A 19,223-nucleotide genomic window follows, 5' to 3' on the forward strand; every position below is an offset into this window, starting at 1 on the left:
GGGCAAGGAGGTCATTTAGTGTTCAAGAGGAGTTTTGCACTGTATAAGGTAAACTTAGATATAATAGCCATAAACGAGAGACATTTTACTTGAACAGTTTGCCTGAACAAACGTGAGACTCGCCAACGTTTAAAACCTTTTTTTGTGTTGTTTTTTGTGTGTTTTTAAACATGTATGTAACTGCCACAGACAATGCCTGCCTTGTTTCACATATATAAACCTTCAGCTTCAATTTCCTCTCTGCTAGAAGAGTACATCCTCCTTAGCACAAAATAGCACAGAATTGGGCTGGCAACAATATGCTCAGTTCCCTTATATCAACTCCTGCTCAACAGTTCAACAAGGGCAAGCCAGAGCACTGTACCTGGCCAGAACAGGACATGACATCATTTCTCCTTATATGCGATGATTCACTGGTGTTCCATTCTGGCTGGTAACTTCAAAGACATTCTACAGAGATCTATCGTCAGAATGCAAACATATCGGTTAAACTGAGATTTTTTTTTACATTTTTATACATGATACATGTTAGATAGTGACATCACACTATAAAAAATTGACCCAAGGATTTGTGTAATTGTCCTTATTACTGTACTACATCAATCAAAAGAACAGTTAAGATGATCAATAAACTCGTTTAACCAGAATCATGACACAATCAGGAACCGGTTAGATCCTTCTGATACACTGACAAAGCATAGGTCCTTTGTCTGTGAAAACAACTCTTAGTTCTTAGACATGAGACAGTGTCTGTATCTTGTACGCCATCTCCTGGTCAAATGATGGCATGACACTAACATAGGAGGATCTTCACAAGGAAGTGCTTCACTATACCGTTAGTGCAGCTTGTGGGGTGTGTATTGGGGTAGTGTAATCGCTGTGATGATTTAAAACATTGTCATAATGAGAGACACAATCTCAACCCACCTAACTGGCAATACAAAACACAGAGACAAGGACAACTGAACTTCTCACTGTTCAATTTATTTCATGACGCCTTCTTTTCTGCCACATACATGATCCCAAAAGTTTAAGATGCATCAGAAAACATCTCAAAAGAATTAAGAGTGAAAAAGGGGGATAGATTCTGTAAATGAACATTCAGAATAAAGCTGTCTACTTTTAACAATGTAAAAGTAAGAAACTTCAGTTGTAAGTTACTATACGTGTGACAAGTAAAACCATATATGATTGTGCAAAACATCAGAGGGACTGTGGCAGGTCTGGTGAAAGAAAGAAAAAAAAAAAGAAAGAAAACTTGGGAACTGCATTCAAAGTAAGACCATATCCAATCCTTACTTTTAGTAGTGAAGAGGGCTGTTCTTCTGTCTGTTCTGCTACAGCTAAAGAGAACCGTCCTGTCCACTGAGAAAGGCCGTCATGGATTACACCAGGATTACCTCAGAAGTGTAATGACATCATTCATTTGACCAGACATTCTGCTCTGAGGGGCGACCTGAGGAATAAGCGAATCCCTCCAAAACACAGTCTAAACATCCTTCCCCACTGACAGTCCTACATTACATGAGGCGCAAGTGAAACTCTGTTTCCTTTTCTCCAACAACACAGAAAAAACATGTCAAGGACTTAAAATGCAAGCAATCAAATTCTAAGGCAACATGTGAACTAAAAAACAAACAAAATATATATGGAGGGATAGGCCTCTCTTTCTTGTATATATCTGCATTGCCATACCAAATAAAAGTATAATTCCTAATGGAAAAAAAGGATAGCTTAAATATCATACAAATTCAACTACTTAATAAAAAAAGACAAAACATCACCAACAAATACTGAAGTCATGATAAAAATGGAGGGTCTGTAAATGTGGTGTTCCCTCACCAGGCTCTGAAGCAGAAGCAAGGCTGGAGGTACTAAAGGCCCCACACAGCTTACGACTGTAATTGTGGAGGCGCCTGCAATACGCTACTGTTTCCATACCGGACCATCACGTTTCCCCCACCATGTAATTGATGTAGAAGGCATATCTAAAATACATCCTGCATATAAACAAATAAAACACAAGCCCACATCAAATACGCTCAGTTTCAAGAAGGGAAGTTGGTGGTCTTTCTAAGGGGTCATGCTGACCCCAACAAATAGGGAGAGGAGATATCTACGTCCAAGGATGTATGGATGTATGTAGACACATCATTGTATGGATGTATCTACATACTATGTAGATAGTATTTCAAATCCAAATTTGGATTCTTTGCATAAATGGATAAAAAACACAGGTTGAACTTTGTAATCGAACATAAGCCGGACACAGATTCAACTCAAGTTTTAAAAACATGAAATGGTGCACATATTTCACACTGTCATCTAAAAACCATCTGGGCATTCACATTCTCAAGGACATCCTCGATGTCCTCTGATGACGAGGTCAGGCTAACGAGGGCCATTCAGTGAAGAGAAAACATCACACCGATAGCCCCTTCCCAAAACCAACCCCTGGGCACTTCTGAGGAACCAAAGTAGGTTGGATTAAAAACATTGCAGCACAACCAATCGAAGGGGAAGTTAGGTCCAAGACCACGTTACACAGTTAAAGTGACCTCATACCTGTCTAGTGTACAGGCCTCGGGCTAGGTCCCAGGGCTTGTGTTGGGATGGGGCCCCACTCTGACCAGGAAGCCTGGGGGTTATGAGAGCGACACATACAAACACACTACATACAGTCACACCTTTTCCTCCTGGCTTGTGGACCACCAGCCCCCTTGGATGCCTCATATCCTGGCAGTTCCTCACAACCATCCCTCTACCCGCTGTCCTCACGGCTCTGGAAGGCTCTGGATGACCACCCCAAATCACCCGCTCGTTAAGGGTAGATATTTGATTGCTTTGGTCTGCGGACAATATTCAGCTGTGAAGATGTGCAAATGTTGGGGCGGAGAGACTCTGGTGGTGGGGTAGCCCAATTGAGCGTTCTTTGCTGTGGATGTGTGATGCAACATGCAGGAACACAGAGAAACACGGGTCTCTTTCCAGTACGGGGGTACCAAAGGCCTGCCAGGAGCCTGTAGGACAGGGGGCACCTGTGCCCAGGACCGGGCGGGTGGCCCGGGGGAGATCCTTCTTAGGTGTGTGCGTGTGTGTGTGTGGGGGGGGGGGTACTTTCTAGACTAGTCTATACGTGAACCAGGAGAGCAGTGAAAAAGGGGTGTGGGGGTGGTGACATGGAGCCAGTCCATGAGTCTCTGAAGCAGGACAGTGGGCTCGGAGGGTGGGGTGAAGCCAGACCATCATGAGGTACCCTGTTTCTTCTGTTGCTGGGCCCGGATCAGTTCCAGCTGCTTTTTACACTGCTGGTAGAACGTGGACAGACTCTTGTTCTCCTCCAGGAGCTTCTTGTGCTCCTGCACCAGACGGGACGTGTTCTGCTGGTCCTTCTCATCTTGGTCCAGTTCTGCGATCAGCTCTTTCCTTTACACCAAGCAGAGGGCAGTGACATCAGCACAGGAACCAACAACACAAATGAGCAAGTCGACGGGGAGAGACAGACGTGTTTGAAACGAGACAAACAGAGGGCCGCCCACAGGCAGGAATCACACAGCTAGTGTGAAAACGCTGAATCCACAGACACGGTGGACTCCTCACTCAAGTCGCAGGTTATAAATACAAGAGCTGTTAGTCAAACAGTCAACTGTTCCACACCGCCCTACTTCCAGAGCTCAAGGAGGCTGTTTGACTTGGATTTGTCTTCCATAGTCAGTTGCCTTCTAAATGCTTGTGGGCCCAGGTTTAAATGCTTTTTTTCCACATCAGATGTTGCTCAGGTATGAAGTTGTGTACATCCCATAATTAACATGGGGAGGCCGTTCTCTCAGAGGCACAGATGGGACATTCAACAACACTTGTGAGGCAAACTGCACTTTGAGCAGTGAGAAGCTGTCATTACAAAAAAACTAAACAGGTACAAAAAATCCTACTTTTTTGGTTAAACGTACGTCAAATAAACTAAATCTCTAAAGTGGAGATGTAGTCGCTTTGGATAAAAGCGTCTGCTAAATGCATAAATGTAAATGGAAGTGTGTGAGGAGAGATCTGTACACTTACTTCCTCTGGATCAGCAAGGCGATCTCGGTTTGCACTTTCAGGTATTCTTGGGCCATTTTGCAGTGCTGCTCAAACACAGCCATGGACTCTTTGGAGTTGGGACAAGGAGCGAGGGGCTAGAAATAACCATGAATGGGGATATTAAGTGATTTAGAAGCCAAGTAAGACCCACTTACACATGTATTTATATCCACTATTGGAATTGTCTGAGCTTCACTAAATGTCTCCTGGCTTTTGTCAAAGTGTATTTATAAAAGACAGTCTGCTTTTTAGATTTTCTCAATAGGAAAAATAGTCATCCCTAACTTTATTGAGGTGTGTCCTGGAGGGGAATAAAGTCTAAAGTGTCAAACCAACATCAGTGGAAACACAGCTACAAGTTCATCACCAATACAGACCAGCAGTGTTCATAAGACATGAGCGGGCACAGCAGGCCTGTGACCCGGCAGTGTGTGTGTGTGTGGGTGTGTGTGTGTGCTCCAGAGACACCGATCAGGAGAGACAGGCAGGGGCTCTGGGGAGTTATGGGATCCCTACCTGCAGCTGGTGATCCAGGGTCAGATATGCCATGGGAATGGAGTTGTCGGAGCCATTGGTATCTGGACAGGGAGAGAGGAAGCTTGTTTGTTTTTCCTCTGACAGCAGCAACCCAGGCACGATGGAAGCTGTGTCCAGTGGGCATGGTTATCAATAGCTACCAGAAGTCCTTCAACAGAAATAGTCCCTGCACATCTCTCTCGCCCCCCCGCCCCCCTTTCTCCTCCCTAGGCGACAGCAGCTCAGTACCTTAAATCATTGATGAGGATTACATCATGTCTGCAGGGCTACTCCAACTGATTTACGCCCCCATCTACAATGACACTGATGCCGTTACGGCCTCCACTGTGGAAGTGAAACAACTGATTGCAGAGGCTGACTTCATTTCACTCAAACTAGTTGTAACATTTAACCTTCCTTTGATCTTCCCAGCTTGTTTCCCAAACAGCAACTGGAGTAGTTGTGTAGCATATTAACCCTTGTGTTATCTTCGGGTCATTCTGACCCATCAGTCATTGTGACCCACCGTCGTATTGCGACAACTTTACCGCATACAAAAACAAAGTGAAGCATTTTATTTTAACCGTTGGGCTGTCTCAGACCCCCCACATTGCAAAGGTTAAAAGAAAATTATTTTTATTTGTTTTTGTATTGGGTAAAATTGGGTAAACACAATGATGGTTCATTATGAACCTTTGGGTCATGTGACCCGAAGGCAGCACAAGGGTTAATGACTCAAGCAAAATGGTTATCAAAAGATACTAAATGCTGATTAAATAACTCAGTCAAGTAGATAATACTGTTGGATAGTTTTTTTTCTTGAAAGGTTGATCTTATTTTTAATTACCTTTTACAAGTTTTGAAAAAAACCTTTTTAGATGTATTTTTTTTGGGGGAAAGGTTGAAAAATATTTTTTCGATTTTTTTCTCCTAATAAGTTGTGTGTACTTTTGCCATCTCTGGTGTACTGTGTGTGTGTGTGTGTGTGTGTGTGTGATACTGGTGTGTTCACTTGAGGGGTCATCAGGTGTACCGTGTGTGTGATACTGGTGGGTTTACCTGAGGGATCATCAGGTGTACTGTGTGTGTGATACTGGTGGGTTTACCTGAGGGATCATCAGGTGTACTGTGTGTGTGTGATACTGGTGGGTTTACCTGAGGGGTCGTCAGGTGTACTGTGTGTGTGATACTGGTGGGTTTACCTGAGGGGTCGTCAGGAGAGAAGCCATATCCTCGGCTGTTGGTTTTGTCGGGAGGCATCATCCTCACACTGGGACTTGACGATCTGCTGCTGTTCCTGCTCCCCTGTAAGAGGACAGCAACACTGTCAATCACCAGGAGCAGCCAATCAGGGCCTACTGAAAGGGTTGGGTCTTGACTTGGTTGTTTTCAGATGGAAACAGATGTCTCTCAGTCTGTGCTACAATGCTACGTAACATCAGAAGGACCAAGCTGGTGTATGGTTCTTCCTCCTTACTGAGAGAGACATACAAAACTTGGATTAGTCTGAGGAGATTATAAACAACTATTATATATTCGTGAGTTCACTTCAGATATCGTTTGCTTAAAAGCTTTCTTCAAACTCAGTGTTGTTCCACACTCAGTGTTAAAAATTATTTAAATGTTCCCCAAGCTAGGTGTGAACTGCCACGTGTGTACCGGGAGACACGGGGCCTTTCAACACACAAACACACGCTGCAGAACACAGAGGAGGGAACTCTGACAGGAGGTTCATGTGACGGCTGTCCACAAGGGGAGAACTCCGGCTCCTATACGTGGAACATCATCTTTCTAACACTGAGAAATCCCACACGGTTCTACCTGACGATACGTGCTGTCGGCGTATATTCCTCACAACAGCTTCAAGACCCCAGAGGCACAACAACACGTCAGGATCTTCACTCAAAAACACCAAGCAACTCGCACACGCTGGGTACAAACTGTTCGATGCCACTAAAATTACACAAAATGGGAAAAACCAAAACACTTTCTACAGAAACAAGAATAATTTCTTTTTCTTTTTTTTATTCCCTGCTTCAGCAAAAGGCAACAGAGTAGCGGTCCTGTTGAAGACTTACCTGACCGGACTCTGAGCAGATGGCTGAGAGGTCCTGCACAGACCTTCGTCTCTGCTGCTCACAGGTGGCTGTCGAGGATGGAGAGAGAGAGAGAGAGAGAGGGGAGAGAGACAGAAAGAGGAGAGAGACAGAGAGGGGAGAGAGACAGAGGAAGAGAGAGAGGGAGAGAGGGGAGAGAGAGACAGAAGAGAAAACAGCATGAGACAGTTCGAGGGGACATGTGTGTCTGGCGGTAGAAGAGGGGGACCCAGGGCAGCACAGAGGACAGCTGCACAGTTTTAACCCCCGACTCACCGGCCTGTCAACATGTGCTCTGGCATGGTGGTAACGTGACCATCGCACGAGCCTCCTACCTCACACAAACACAGCACAACACACAAACATACACACCACTGCAGACCACACTTACCACGGAAATAGCTACGATGGCTAGCGTCACATGTGTTTTGTGCAGATCTGCTTGTTTGAGTTGGGGGGGTGGGGGGGGGAGCTGTGCCTGAGGCGGAACTATTTCAGGGTTAGTACACTGTGACGCAGGGCCTTAGAGACAAGGCCAATAAGTAAGGGGTCCTGGGAAGTACAGGAAGGCTCTTCCCCACTATACTTCCACTCATTCATCACCTCAGGACCAAGCTCAGCACCATGAGTGACCGGGCTTTGTGTTCTGCCGCTCCACGGATCTGGAATTCCCTCCCCGACCATCTGAGGGCACCTCAAACCACTGAGACTTTATTTAAAAAAAAAAAAAAACATTTCTTCTTAGCAGATCTTATGAGTTGTAATTATCTAATTGTATTTTATATTGATGTTTTACCTTTTTTATAATCTTAACTGTAGCACTTTGAGATTTGTTTGCATTAGAAATGGCAGAAGGTTCCAGGCTTTGGTTCCATCTGAGCGAGAAAACAAGGTCTTCACAGCCACGTCTTCCTGTCAGAGTATCAAGATTTAACACCTGCTGGGACTTGTCTGTGTGGTCTCCTCACCCTGCCAGCACTCACTGCTGTCAATCTCACACAGCTACACCAAAACATGTCAACTTCTGGAATGTATATGACAATTGTAGAACCGCAGAAGACCCATTATTCTTAGAATATAATTCCTAACAGTTAGGGGAAATAGTTGGATGGTATAGTACACCGAAGGATAATTTAATTAAAAGGTACACAAGACAAACAAAACAGGCACTAACACACTATACAAGCAGACAAACAACCATTAAAAAACTTTACGAGTAAATTTAGATATAAGCCAATTTTAACAGTGATTGGTCCCCTTTAGATACTGTCATGTCTCAGTACAAATGCTTTGCTGGTATTGAATAAGGTGATCTAAAAGTTAGCTATGATCTATTAAAATAAATAAAGCTGAAGTCATACTCTGTTAGATAAATGAGTAATGGAATGCTGATCTGGAACATCATACCGTCCTAATTAGATAGGAGACTAAAAATGGAGACGGGGGAAAAAATGAACATTAGAAATGACTGACATGCAGGTGTGCACATGCAGCATGTCATACCTTTAATAGCATAACTAACTAATAAGCTAACAGCTTGCGTCAGACGAGGCCCTTAGTCAGGGCGTTTAATTAGGCGCTCATTCAACATGCCTCCCTCAGCTCTTACTTCCAAACAGAGGACCTTTTTAGTGATATCCAGCGATGCCCCCGATTCTTTCATCCCTATCTACGCTGGTAATAATAGCTTTGACCCTCAATGCGAGCGAAATTAATCAAAGTGACTTTTACAAAGTTAATGGATGTAAAGAAAGAAAGGAGAAAAAAACCGTGTGCCAAGCTTTCACAATGTCCTCTAAGAATGAAAGGCAAGGACTTAGCGGCTCAAATACATTTGCGGTATTTCTCTCCTGATGATTTGCAGCCAGGCAAGACCATGAGTTATACATTTTATCACAGCCATTTGCCTCAGTTCCCTCTGATTCCCTGATTAGATAACCTTCTATGACCTAAATCAACACTGCGTCTTTCAAGCAGAGGTGACATGAGACAGACATGGGTTGAATATGTTTTCGTGGTAGATTGCGTAGGAATTGAAGAGGCACCAATTTAGCATTTTGATGGTAAAGGGTGAAAGCCAGATAAGACAGCATCCACGTTAACTCATAGCCCTTAATCAACTATCCAAACCACAAAGAACAAAGATGAAAACAGAACTCGGTGTCTGTTTCTCCAGGTTTATCCCTCATTAAAACAGTAGGAGAAAGGTAGATTGGGAAAACGGTATTATTCTTTTCAATACAGATTTCAAAGTGTGTGCTAAGTGTGACCTGGAGTAACAGACACTAGAGGGCCGTGCCAAAGCAGAGCAACCTGCTAAATAGAGTCAAGCCAGCTACTGTTCACCCTGGGACCAGGAGGCAGGGGTGAGTTCCGCACTGATACCTGTTACGACGATCTTGGGGACATCCAGAATGGTGCCAAACGATGCCGTTTTACGGTGGCCTCGTTTATACGGGGGGCGTGCTGCAAAAACACACACACACACAGAGCTCCGTACACAGGCATGCACACTACACAGGGCCGGGGGGAGGCAAGCCTGGGGGGGGGGGGGGGAGAGGAGGGCGGACATGTGGACGAAAAGACAAAGCTCTCGCGCTGGCTCTAACATGCATGCAGAGCACATACAGCGGCGGCATGCAGCCCTGTCCATGCCAGGACCTGTGAGGGGGGGGGGGGGGGCTGACAGCGAGACAGGCTGCTTGAAACATGGCACAGTGAAATCTCAGCAGACACGACAGGCGTCACCAAGCTCTAACACATACAGTATATATATATATATATATTTATGGTATTTCACATGTTTTATTGGGCTTTTGAATTTTTTGCCTTTGTTCTTGAGTGGCACTGTTTACACAAAACATCAAGGAGACGAAATGACAAAAATACTCAAGGTAATGAAGTCAAATAAAAGAGAAAAGAAAAACTTAAAACGGTGCTTGAAAGCTTTAGTGGCATCATTTAGACATGACAATGTTGCCGAACACTATACATTCATACTTGAAGCCTTAGATCTTGGAGACTGAGGGTCTTATTGGCATGTTGGCTAGGAATCAGTCCCTTGTGGGAGGGGCATATGAAGCCCTTATATGAAGAGGCATCACCTTGGAGTGATGAAAGCAGAGGAAATGGGACTTGAGAGGACTGCAGATTCTCCCTGACGAGAGCTACGCCTGGATCAAGCACGCCTCAGTAGACGCTGAAACAGTACTGTGTGTGACTGTCCTACACCCCACAACAGGCAGGGCTGTTCTGATGTCTGTCAGAACGCCACAGCTTTGAGACGCTCACTGGAATAGCACAAATTCGACGCGGAACAAGAGATTAATAGGAGGAGTTTAACAAGAGGAGCACATGGTGTGAATGTGTGTGCGTCCTCTTGAGCCGTTTGTGAGTCACTTACTGTTTGCGTGAAAGTGCTGTTCCCCAGCTGTGGTGTGCATACTGAGGTGTGCAGGTGTGGTTTCTGACGTTACCTGTAGAAGCAAAGGGCATCCTGTGCTCCAGCTCTGACAGGTCGGCACTCATTCTCTTGCTGTCTGACGAGGGGAGGCACTGGGGGCGTCCTGACAGGCTCTCCACACTGCTCCCTCTGGACAGAGGCAGACTAGGCCGCAAGGGGTCTACCTGTGAGCACAGTCACACATATAAACCTCGCTACACAATCTCAGTTGGGGCGCTGCTCTTTTCCATGGTTGTATATCACGCTTTGTGAAGTTATTTGGTAGGAAAAACTATACTTTTTGTAGATTTGTCTCAAATTTTACGATTGGCCAATTGGTTCTGGACATTGAAACATTGTTTTAGCTTATCCACAACAGCTGGGAGGGGCCTCACCTTTGGTTTGAACTGAAAGGGAATCTTGATGGTGTCGTTGCTCCCTTGAGAGTCACCATGCTCCATGTTTGCGTCACTTCTGTTGCTCGTGCCAGTGCAAGTGTAATCAACATAGGATCCTGCAACGCCACGGAGATTAGAGATGCTCATATCAACCATCAACAGAAAATACTAATGTTCACCAGTTAATACTATCGGTCAAACAGTGTTGCCAATTTAGAGACAATGTCGCTAGATTTAGCAACTTTTCACCTTCCCTAGTGACAAAAAAGTCCGAGCGACAAATGAAGACTAGCGACTTTCTGCTGCTTTGGCAGTCTCCGTTTTCGTTGTTGAGCAGCAGCTAAATAACTGTTATTGTACTTCTGTGTTGTTAATAGCCGCCAATCATGTAGGTACAGCCAGCGTCTTGGATTCAATGCATTTTCGTTTTGTTAATCTGTTTATGCTGCTAAAATCAACCCCTTATGGGAATTTTTGTAGTTGTTATATTGGCATTTATTTTTTTACGGACAGTCGTCCATTCAAAATGTTTTATCTTGTCGGAACACCATAGTTAACGAGCGTCGGTCATCTGTCATAAAAAAAAAAAAAGTTTATGCGCATCCCTAACAGGGATTAGTCATTTAGCCATCGTAACTCCACGGTGCTGTAAAACAGACGTCTGACAATGACAAGTATTGTTTTGCGCCCGTCCAGAGGACTGCTGGCACTCTGTACCTGTGCTTGTGGCCGAGTTGCTCTGCCCATCGTCTGAGTACTGGTAGGGGTACTGCAGGGGCTCATCAGAACCTGGGAAGTACTGTGGAAGAGGAGGACTTTAGGACCAAGTGAAGTTGTTTACTGCACTGCTGTAAAATTCGGTCTACCTGGAACAAAACAGTCTCAATATGGGATTACTAAAACAGCATGTGACAGCAGAAAGCCGTATTCTGAGAAGAGCCCATTATGAACAGTACTGGTGGCATTCACCCCTGATGGTGAGCGTGTCGGGGGTGCAACATTACCCTCATGAGGTGAGTCATGATCTTGACTATCTCCTCCATGGAGGGCCGCTGGGAGGGGTCTTTGGACCAGCAGCGAGTCATCAGGCTCTCGATGGCTTTCGGCAGATTCTTGATGAGAGGCGGGCGGGTGCCTGAACACAGACATTGGAGAAAAGTCGAAAATAACTTTGTAAGTCACGCCAAAACTCTAGAACAACAACCCTGCTGTATGGCTTCGCCCACCGCAGCGCGAGAGCCGTGTGAATAAAAGCTTGTCGGCAGGAGGGATGGTGACGTGTGAGGATGAAGACCGCTGCGCTCGGTCCCCGGGTGTGGACCGGGCGTCCCATCATCATTCTGCTCCATCACTCTCAGAGTGATGGAGCAGAATGGCGCTACGCAGGTGAATGTGTTTTTTAATTGTTCTTCCCCGTCAGCCTCTAAACTCATTTAATCTCCCAGCAGGTCTCCCAGGGCAGGCAGGGTGTGATTGACATGTCAGCACAACGTTGACCCCCCCCCCCCCCCCCAGCAGTACCCTCCTCCCAGACTCACCGTTATGCACGGCCCACATGATGCGAAAGGCCGGACCTCCGATCTCATCAAAAGGCTTCCTGCGAGTGATCACCTCCCAGAGAATGATGCCCCAGCTGAACACATCACACTTCTCACTGTAATTGCTGCCTGGAAGCACAGAGGAACATACAGAATCACTCAAGGTCTTCAAAAGACAAAGGGGAGGAAAAAAACTAAAAACAACGTGTGATTGACTGAGGGACATAATTCCCCATGGCAGGCATGGGGAGATGTGCTCAGTAAAGCACCAGAGTCTTTATCATGTCTGTACCTTCACAGAAGCCATGATGAAAACAGGGCTCTAATTGGAATGAGGACAGCTCCTGAGATGCGTAATTACCGAGGCCTATTACTGCCGAATTAAAGTGCTTCTCATAAATACTTAAAAGTTGCTGTGCTGCGGCCTTTTGATAACATTTCCAAGAGATGCAAATTAGCTTTGAGGAGTTCATTCTCAGGCCAAATGTGAGATGTTTAATTGCATAGGAGTCATGTTACTCCCCCAACAAACAAGATAATGACTCTCTCTTAACTAATGTTTCCCTTTGACCCCTTCACGAGAACATGTCTCTTAACACGTTTTTAAAAACAAAGAACGTTGCTGTTGGTGGGCTGAAAAACAACACGGCTACATCTCACAGGCAAACCATATATGTATTTCAGTTAATCTTAACAATAAACAGAGAACATAAAGATTATCATAAAAGAATAGATGAATGTTGAACACACTTAACAAAAAAAAAGTTCCATGAATTAGCCGAGAGATTGTGAAACAGTGTTTCCATGTTAAGGAGTGTTTCCATGTTAAGGAGTGTTTCCATGTAAGGGAGTGTTTCCATGTAAGGGAGTGTTTCTATGTTAGGGAGTGTTTCTATGATTGAGGTGGTGGCGAAAGAGAAGAGGAAGTGTTAAAAGATCTCCTATAAAAACAGATGGGCCCTCCCATCAGACAAGCATAAATCTCTATACGGTGGTGGTTAAATTTAATCACAACTGTCTGAACTTGACCTGAGAACCCCCGAGTTGTGAAGGGACACACACGGGACATACAATAATTTATAGTTCTAACTTCTTTTGAAGTTGCATTGCTTATTTGCTACCACCCGCCATGTTTGCTGTGTCAACACTTGCTGTTCAGCGAGGCATTGTGATTGGTCATTTCTGAGTCTGTCTCCTGCAGACTTCCCTGGCTGCGTTTCAAACCCTCGCTGTGGTGCTCATACTTGCCTTCAAACACCTCAGGGGCCATCCACGCTGCACTTCCTTTGTTGTTAGTCATGTGGGTCTGAATGTCGCAAGCGGTCCCAAAGTCACATATCTTTAGCACGGTGCCGCCCGCAACAAGCAGCAGGCTGTACACAGAAAAAGAAACACATGGCTTTAGAGGGTTTACTTCACAAAGTATTCAATAAATGAAGGCAGCGTAGACCTACATAAAGAGGTTACTCAGAAACATCACAACTTCACTGTAAACATTCTTCATTAGTGAAGCAAAGTGGAAGTTGTGTGGCTCTTTTTTCCTGGTGGGGGCAGTACAGCTCCTCAGCAAAGGTATACATTTACATTTAGGCATTTTTATCAGACGCTCTTATCCAGAGCGACTTACAGTAAGTACAGGGACATTCCCCCTAGGCAAGTAGGGTGAAGTGCCTTGCCCAAGGACACAACGTCATTTTGCATGGCCAGGAATCGAACCGGCAACCTTCTGATTACTAGGCCGATTCCCTAACCGCTCAGCCATCTGACCCCGTAGACAATCTTGTATATAATGTACATAGGAGCTCTCTGCAAGAAGAGCAGGACACATAAAGATGTCTGCAGCACACACAGAGCACAAACACTGGGGGGCAGTTTTTGAACGGCCGAATGTTGACGGGTGGTCTGGGCCTGGTAGCATGACCCAGTTCTTCCCAAGAACTCCTGGCCAGGTCTCTAGGAAATGGACCAGCTGGTCATTCCCACAGTGTCCTGCCAAGAACTTGTTTCTGTCCGAGCCCAATAAATAACCTCCAACAGCATATACAGCAACACATCCATCGGTAGCACGATATAAAACAGGCCTCCATTCTCAACACAGAATAAAACAAAAATACGAGGGAAACAAAAGGAGGGATAAAGGAGGGGGCGGTGAATATCCTGCTAATTTGGGTTACAAGGTCTTTCTAACAGCAATGTAGCAACAACATCAATCATGCTACAGGCTAAGACCTTTAGCACTTTGTCTGTGATAAACAAGAAAACAAACAAGAGACGAGTGTCGAGGAGGAGCATACTTGGGTGGCTTGAGGTCCCTGTGAATGAGAGCTTTTGGTTTCATGCCATGGAGGTATGCGACCCCCTGCGAACACTGGAAGCACCAGCTCATGGCATGGGAGGCAGTGTAGTAGGGGAGGGGCTCTGCGCCATGCAGCACTGTGGGCAGAAAACATAGTCACAACGCCTCAAATACACACAAACACACACTTCCACATACCTGAACACACACATGTGCAGAGTACACCACGCCTCTTAAGAAACATTTAACACTTCACTGTACATACACTCCTCCACCAACGAGGTAGGGCTAAAGAATTCAGTCACTGAATAGCATCAAGGTAACGGTTAAAATAAACCTGTGAGAGACATTGATACATTATATTCAGTGGATAACAGCAGCAGATAATGTGTATGTGAAGGATAGTTTTATTTTTATAGCAGGTTTAAGTGCAGGGAGTGGACAAGAATAAATAAATAAAAATCTGATTTTGAAAATTGTTGTTAACTAGACATTGACATAAAAGGAGTCTATTGCATCCTCCAAGCAATGTAAATCCCACTGTGTACCCTGCCCAGCAGTGTAAGGCCAAACTCACCATTATACAAAGACCCCCCTTCAGCATATTCCATCACCAGGCAGACCTACACAGGGCAAAAGGGACCAGACTGAAAACTGTATCTGGCAGCAGACTTCAAGAGTCTGGATACAAGCAACAAGTGAATAGCTAAGATAATCACCCGTGCTTCATTTCTTACCGGATTATTGCAAGAGCCGTACAACTTCACAATGTTTTGGTGATTCACTCGAGAAAGTTGTCTCAGCTGCAGTGGATGGGAGAGAAAAGACAGATTTCACTGAATAGACTAGTCTGGTTCAAGGGAATGTTTATTGTTGCTGCCTGCTGTTTAGTTCCCATTCTCATAAAATAACCATACCTCCACTATGAAGGCCTTCCTTTCAGATTCACTCTCTATGGTCTTGATCGCAACGTCTTTGCCTTTCCATTTGGCCTTGCAGACGACACCAAAGGCGCCTCTGCCAACCACCTGAAAAGGAAAATGTAGCTAGTTTTAGAATGACAGAAAAAAACGTCTGTATAGTGCTTCCCCGCTATCAGCGACATGGAAGCATGCATTAGCGGTGTATGTTGTTGGCATTAGAATATGTAGAATAGGCCTACTTCTTATCTAGACATTTTATTATTCAGGGTGCTTTCCCCGTGGCCTTAAAAAAGTATCGATCTGGCTGTTTATTTACAAAACTACTGTGCAGTAAGTTACCATGCATCCTTATGATGTCGGACTGATAAGCAAGATGGTAACTTAAATTCACACATATCTCACAGCTGTCAGAGGGCAAGCAGTATCTACATCTCTGAGTTACTTACCTCTTCAACTTCAATGTCCGCATACTCTATTTCTTCAAAGGGATAACCAGGTGGAGTTTCGAGCATATCGGCAGATGGCAATGACATTGCTAGCCTGCTAGCTAGCTGGTTAACTTCTCATTGGCTAATAAAAAAGACTCTGAAAGCAAAACAAAGAAGTTAGCGTCTAGTTGGCTCGTTAACAAGCTAGTTAGCAAGTTAACGCATGCACACGCATTTATACTGAAGCTACTACTACTGCATACCTGCTCTATCCCACTTTTATTTAGCTCGCTAGTATAATTCCAGCCGACTTAAACTTGGCAACAGACAAGTTTCAATATAACGGGCCCGCTAACTAAATAGATAGGTGATTTAGCATCTTATTAGCTAGTTAGCATTTAAGACAGTCAAGTGTTAAGTTAGTTTTGCTACAGGTTTCTTGCTAATATAGCTAGCCTAGCAAGATAGATAGCTTAGCAAACAACACAACAACATTCAGCTAGCAAGCTATTTCACAAGTCGCTGGCGTGCCAGATTAACGTTGACTAGCTAGCTAAATAACTTGGCCCCCACAGCAAAGAGTTGACTAGCTATCTGCCATTTTAGTTAGAACTATTAATAAATGTTTGTTGATACTTTGCTAGCTTGCTTTGCTCGCCGACTCAGTGAATAGCTTCCCGACTGACAGCTATAGTGCCAGCTTCACAAGGCCGCTAGGCGCTAGCCAACTAGCGAGCTAATGTAGCTTTGCTAACGTTAGTAAGTAGCGCGAGCTACTAACCCGTCTCCGCAATCTGTGAACTCCACATGCGCAATGATGGTACGAGACATGGAGTGGTTTTCTCTACACAAACGTACAGAAGCGATAACAATAGTCTTATTAAAAGTGTCCCTTTCTAACCCTCTGACTGCCAGGCATAACTTTATGACGACTCCGCTTCCATGATAGCTAGTACTATACGGCTAGGAACACTTCAGTTTTCCCCAGGCAGTGTACTGTGACTGCAGCAGGGCTCAGGAAGTGAGGTGTCTTCCTTCTCCCACCGCTAGTGGCACCAGCCTTGTGCTCGATCTAGTCAAAGTTTATTACACTAAGTCTCTTAACTATCAACCATATGCTCAGGTGTGGAAATGGCCGTCGGTTTATGAGATGCATGGGTCCTATTTAGTTTAATTTGTTTGGTGTTTTCCTCTACCCCACACACTGAGAAGACCTGTGAGGATATGGTAATTGCACAATAGGAACCTGGGAAGCAGATATGTATGCTATTATGCAGTTGCTTTATCAATCTGTGTGTGTGTGTGTGTGTGTTTGTTTGTGTGTAATGGTCTTTTAAAACCACAGGGTGATGCTGGTGCACTTCCAACAGCAGGATTCCCTCCCGGGCCTTTGATTTTCCCATTATGAGAAACCAGCCAGGCATAGGCTACTTCAAGCATTTGGTCATGTGAATAGATCTCACACAATTATAATACGTTCATTAATATCTTTATGTCTGTGTCAGCACTCTCTTATGGTGGAAATAATCGGTTTCCTCAAATAAGTCACAAGATTGATTACATAACACTATTGCAGCTGACTAACATTCATCTTTTGTTTATGGCTTTAAGGTGACATCCAGTTCTCGAGGTTGGCATTATGAATATCTATGTCCTCAATAAGACTTACATTGTTTAATTAGAGTGGTGAAAAAAAACACCTCTTTGCAAATATCCCCACGAATCATTTTCCATAAGTAGAGCAACTCCCTACGCAGCTCACTGACAAGTAAACACCGCACACACTGGGGACTTGAATGCGTCATTTTGCTAAATCATTTTAACTTTATCTAAATGCTCCATTCATTTACGCTGAATTTATTTGACAGACTAAATAAATCATCTGAAAAATAATCCCACAGGCTAATTAGTATTAGTCTGAGGTGCTCTATACCCAGCCTGCTGGTCCTGAACACCCACTAGAATAGCACCGTGAGTCAAAGAAGCTCACCTGAATGGAAGCCATAGAGCCATTGCCAATGGGACTATTACAGGGAGGAATATTTAAGGTCCTAGGAATAAAGGGTCCCATATTGATAGGTAATACAGGTCTCCATAGTCTGTTATTTGAGTGCTCTACATTCTACTTCACGGAGCTGATTTGAATCAGACTGGTTCGGCCTCCTGGTCGCCAGGTGACAAAGTGCTTCTCCTCTCGCACAGTTGGAGGCTGGTGTTCGTCTGCATAGATTGACTGCTGAGCGAGGGGACCAGCTGAGAATGACCTTTGCAGATTGTTCCACACGGTCTTAGATACATCCCTCTTGATAAGTGGTTGAGAGTGTGTGGGCTAAGGGACTGGCACAGTACCCCTTTTTCCTCGCCATGCTGGCGTCGTACACAGCCTGAGCAGATCCCACTGTTAAGACCTCCACGGTCTCTCCCCTGTGATAATTTCTCAGCTCAGGTTTGAGAGGGTACAACTGAGAAGAGCTTCTGACCTTTTCGTTCTGACGTAACAGTGACACCGCCTTTTTGGAGATGTTCTATAATCTAACCGAGAGGTGTGTCCCTGACGGAAGTTTAATTGTTTATACTTTCACACATTGGGATAATTCATTTTCAATGAGAAAGATGTGACCATCCTGTTTTTTTTTTTTACTTGAGTTGTAATCTGTACCACCAAATCAGATAAATTACAATTTCAAGAAAAATGAGGGAAAAAAGGTTATGTAAATATAACAGAAAATTATGTTGGGTGAACATTCTCTGAACAATCTGTTACTATGTTTGACAAACTTTAGAAATGCCCAGAATCCGAGTCTGAAAATTGCCCTTATCAGCTGTTTTGAGGGAGCATGCCTGGTGGATATCAGTGCCTTGCACTGGTCTTTGAGAAATACTTTGCTTATTTTCTTTTCTTGTTCCCTACATTTAGTCTGGAGTACTTATATCTGATTTCAAAGAGGATAAATCATGTTTAAACAGATTTCAGACCCATGGACATCGTCAAGCGTCGCAGTATAGATTTCCCACAGGAACGATCTCAGTAAACATTCATTGTATTTGGAGCCAGTGGTGGGATCATTTAGGTTACATACATCATAATGGAAACACGGTACTCATTACCTCTGTGGGGTGCATTGTTTGAAAGTATTTTATGTTTTCCTGACTCATACACTACATAGCCTTACAGTAATTTTTGATGAGATTCGGATTATGAAATAATTTTTATAAAGAGAAATTATCAAGACGATGTTAGCCATGCATTTCCAAAATTGCAATTTTATTTTATTTTTGCTAAAAGATAGACTGACTATTTCTTTCATGAGAAAGTTATTTTGGGTTCCTTTCCAAACAACTTTGTTATTTTCGGTACTATGTAACCATCCATCCAGGTAAAGCAAAATGGATGTGATAAAGACAGTGTGTTTAATCTGTGTCAAAGCACTCTCTAAAGGAAACAACATTTCAGTGTTTTACTTCAGTAGGTCTGGGAGACAGGGATAAGGTAATGGCCATAACCT

General features: G+C 44.2%; 1 protein-coding gene across 4 annotated transcripts; it reads right to left on the minus strand.

Moving 5' to 3' along the window:
* Positions 1-963: 963 nt before the first annotated feature.
* On the minus strand, positions 964-16,755 carry map3k7 (mitogen-activated protein kinase kinase kinase 7). 4 transcript variants are annotated; one of them, XM_062466908.1, is made up of 18 exons: positions 16,619-16,755; positions 15,736-15,874; positions 15,284-15,394; positions 15,104-15,169; positions 14,944-14,989; positions 14,365-14,503; positions 13,315-13,443; positions 12,071-12,195; positions 11,537-11,667; positions 11,250-11,331; positions 10,530-10,648; positions 10,169-10,319; positions 9,078-9,158; positions 6,675-6,742; positions 5,799-5,901; positions 4,597-4,658; positions 4,060-4,175; positions 964-3,426 (listed from the first exon to the last, which is right to left on the minus strand). In XM_062466908.1, exons 2-18 carry the CDS (start codon positions 15,820-15,822, stop codon positions 3,246-3,248), a joined length of 1,797 nt encoding a protein of 598 aa, XP_062322892.1. In that variant the 5' UTR covers positions 15,823-15,874; positions 16,619-16,755; the 3' UTR covers positions 964-3,245. The 4 variants fall into 4 exon arrangements, with proteins under 4 accessions (XP_062322892.1, XP_062322890.1, XP_062322893.1 ...); XM_062466906.1 differs by having other exon boundaries at positions 16,499-16,754; XM_062466909.1 differs by lacking the exon at positions 9,078-9,158 and having other exon boundaries at positions 16,499-16,753.
* Between the last annotated feature and the right edge of the window lie 2,468 nt (positions 16,756-19,223).

The sequence above is a fragment of the Osmerus eperlanus genome, chromosome 8, assembly GCF_963692335.1.
Source record: "Osmerus eperlanus chromosome 8, fOsmEpe2.1, whole genome shotgun sequence".
NCBI lineage: Eukaryota > Metazoa > Chordata > Actinopteri > Osmeriformes > Osmeridae > Osmerus > Osmerus eperlanus.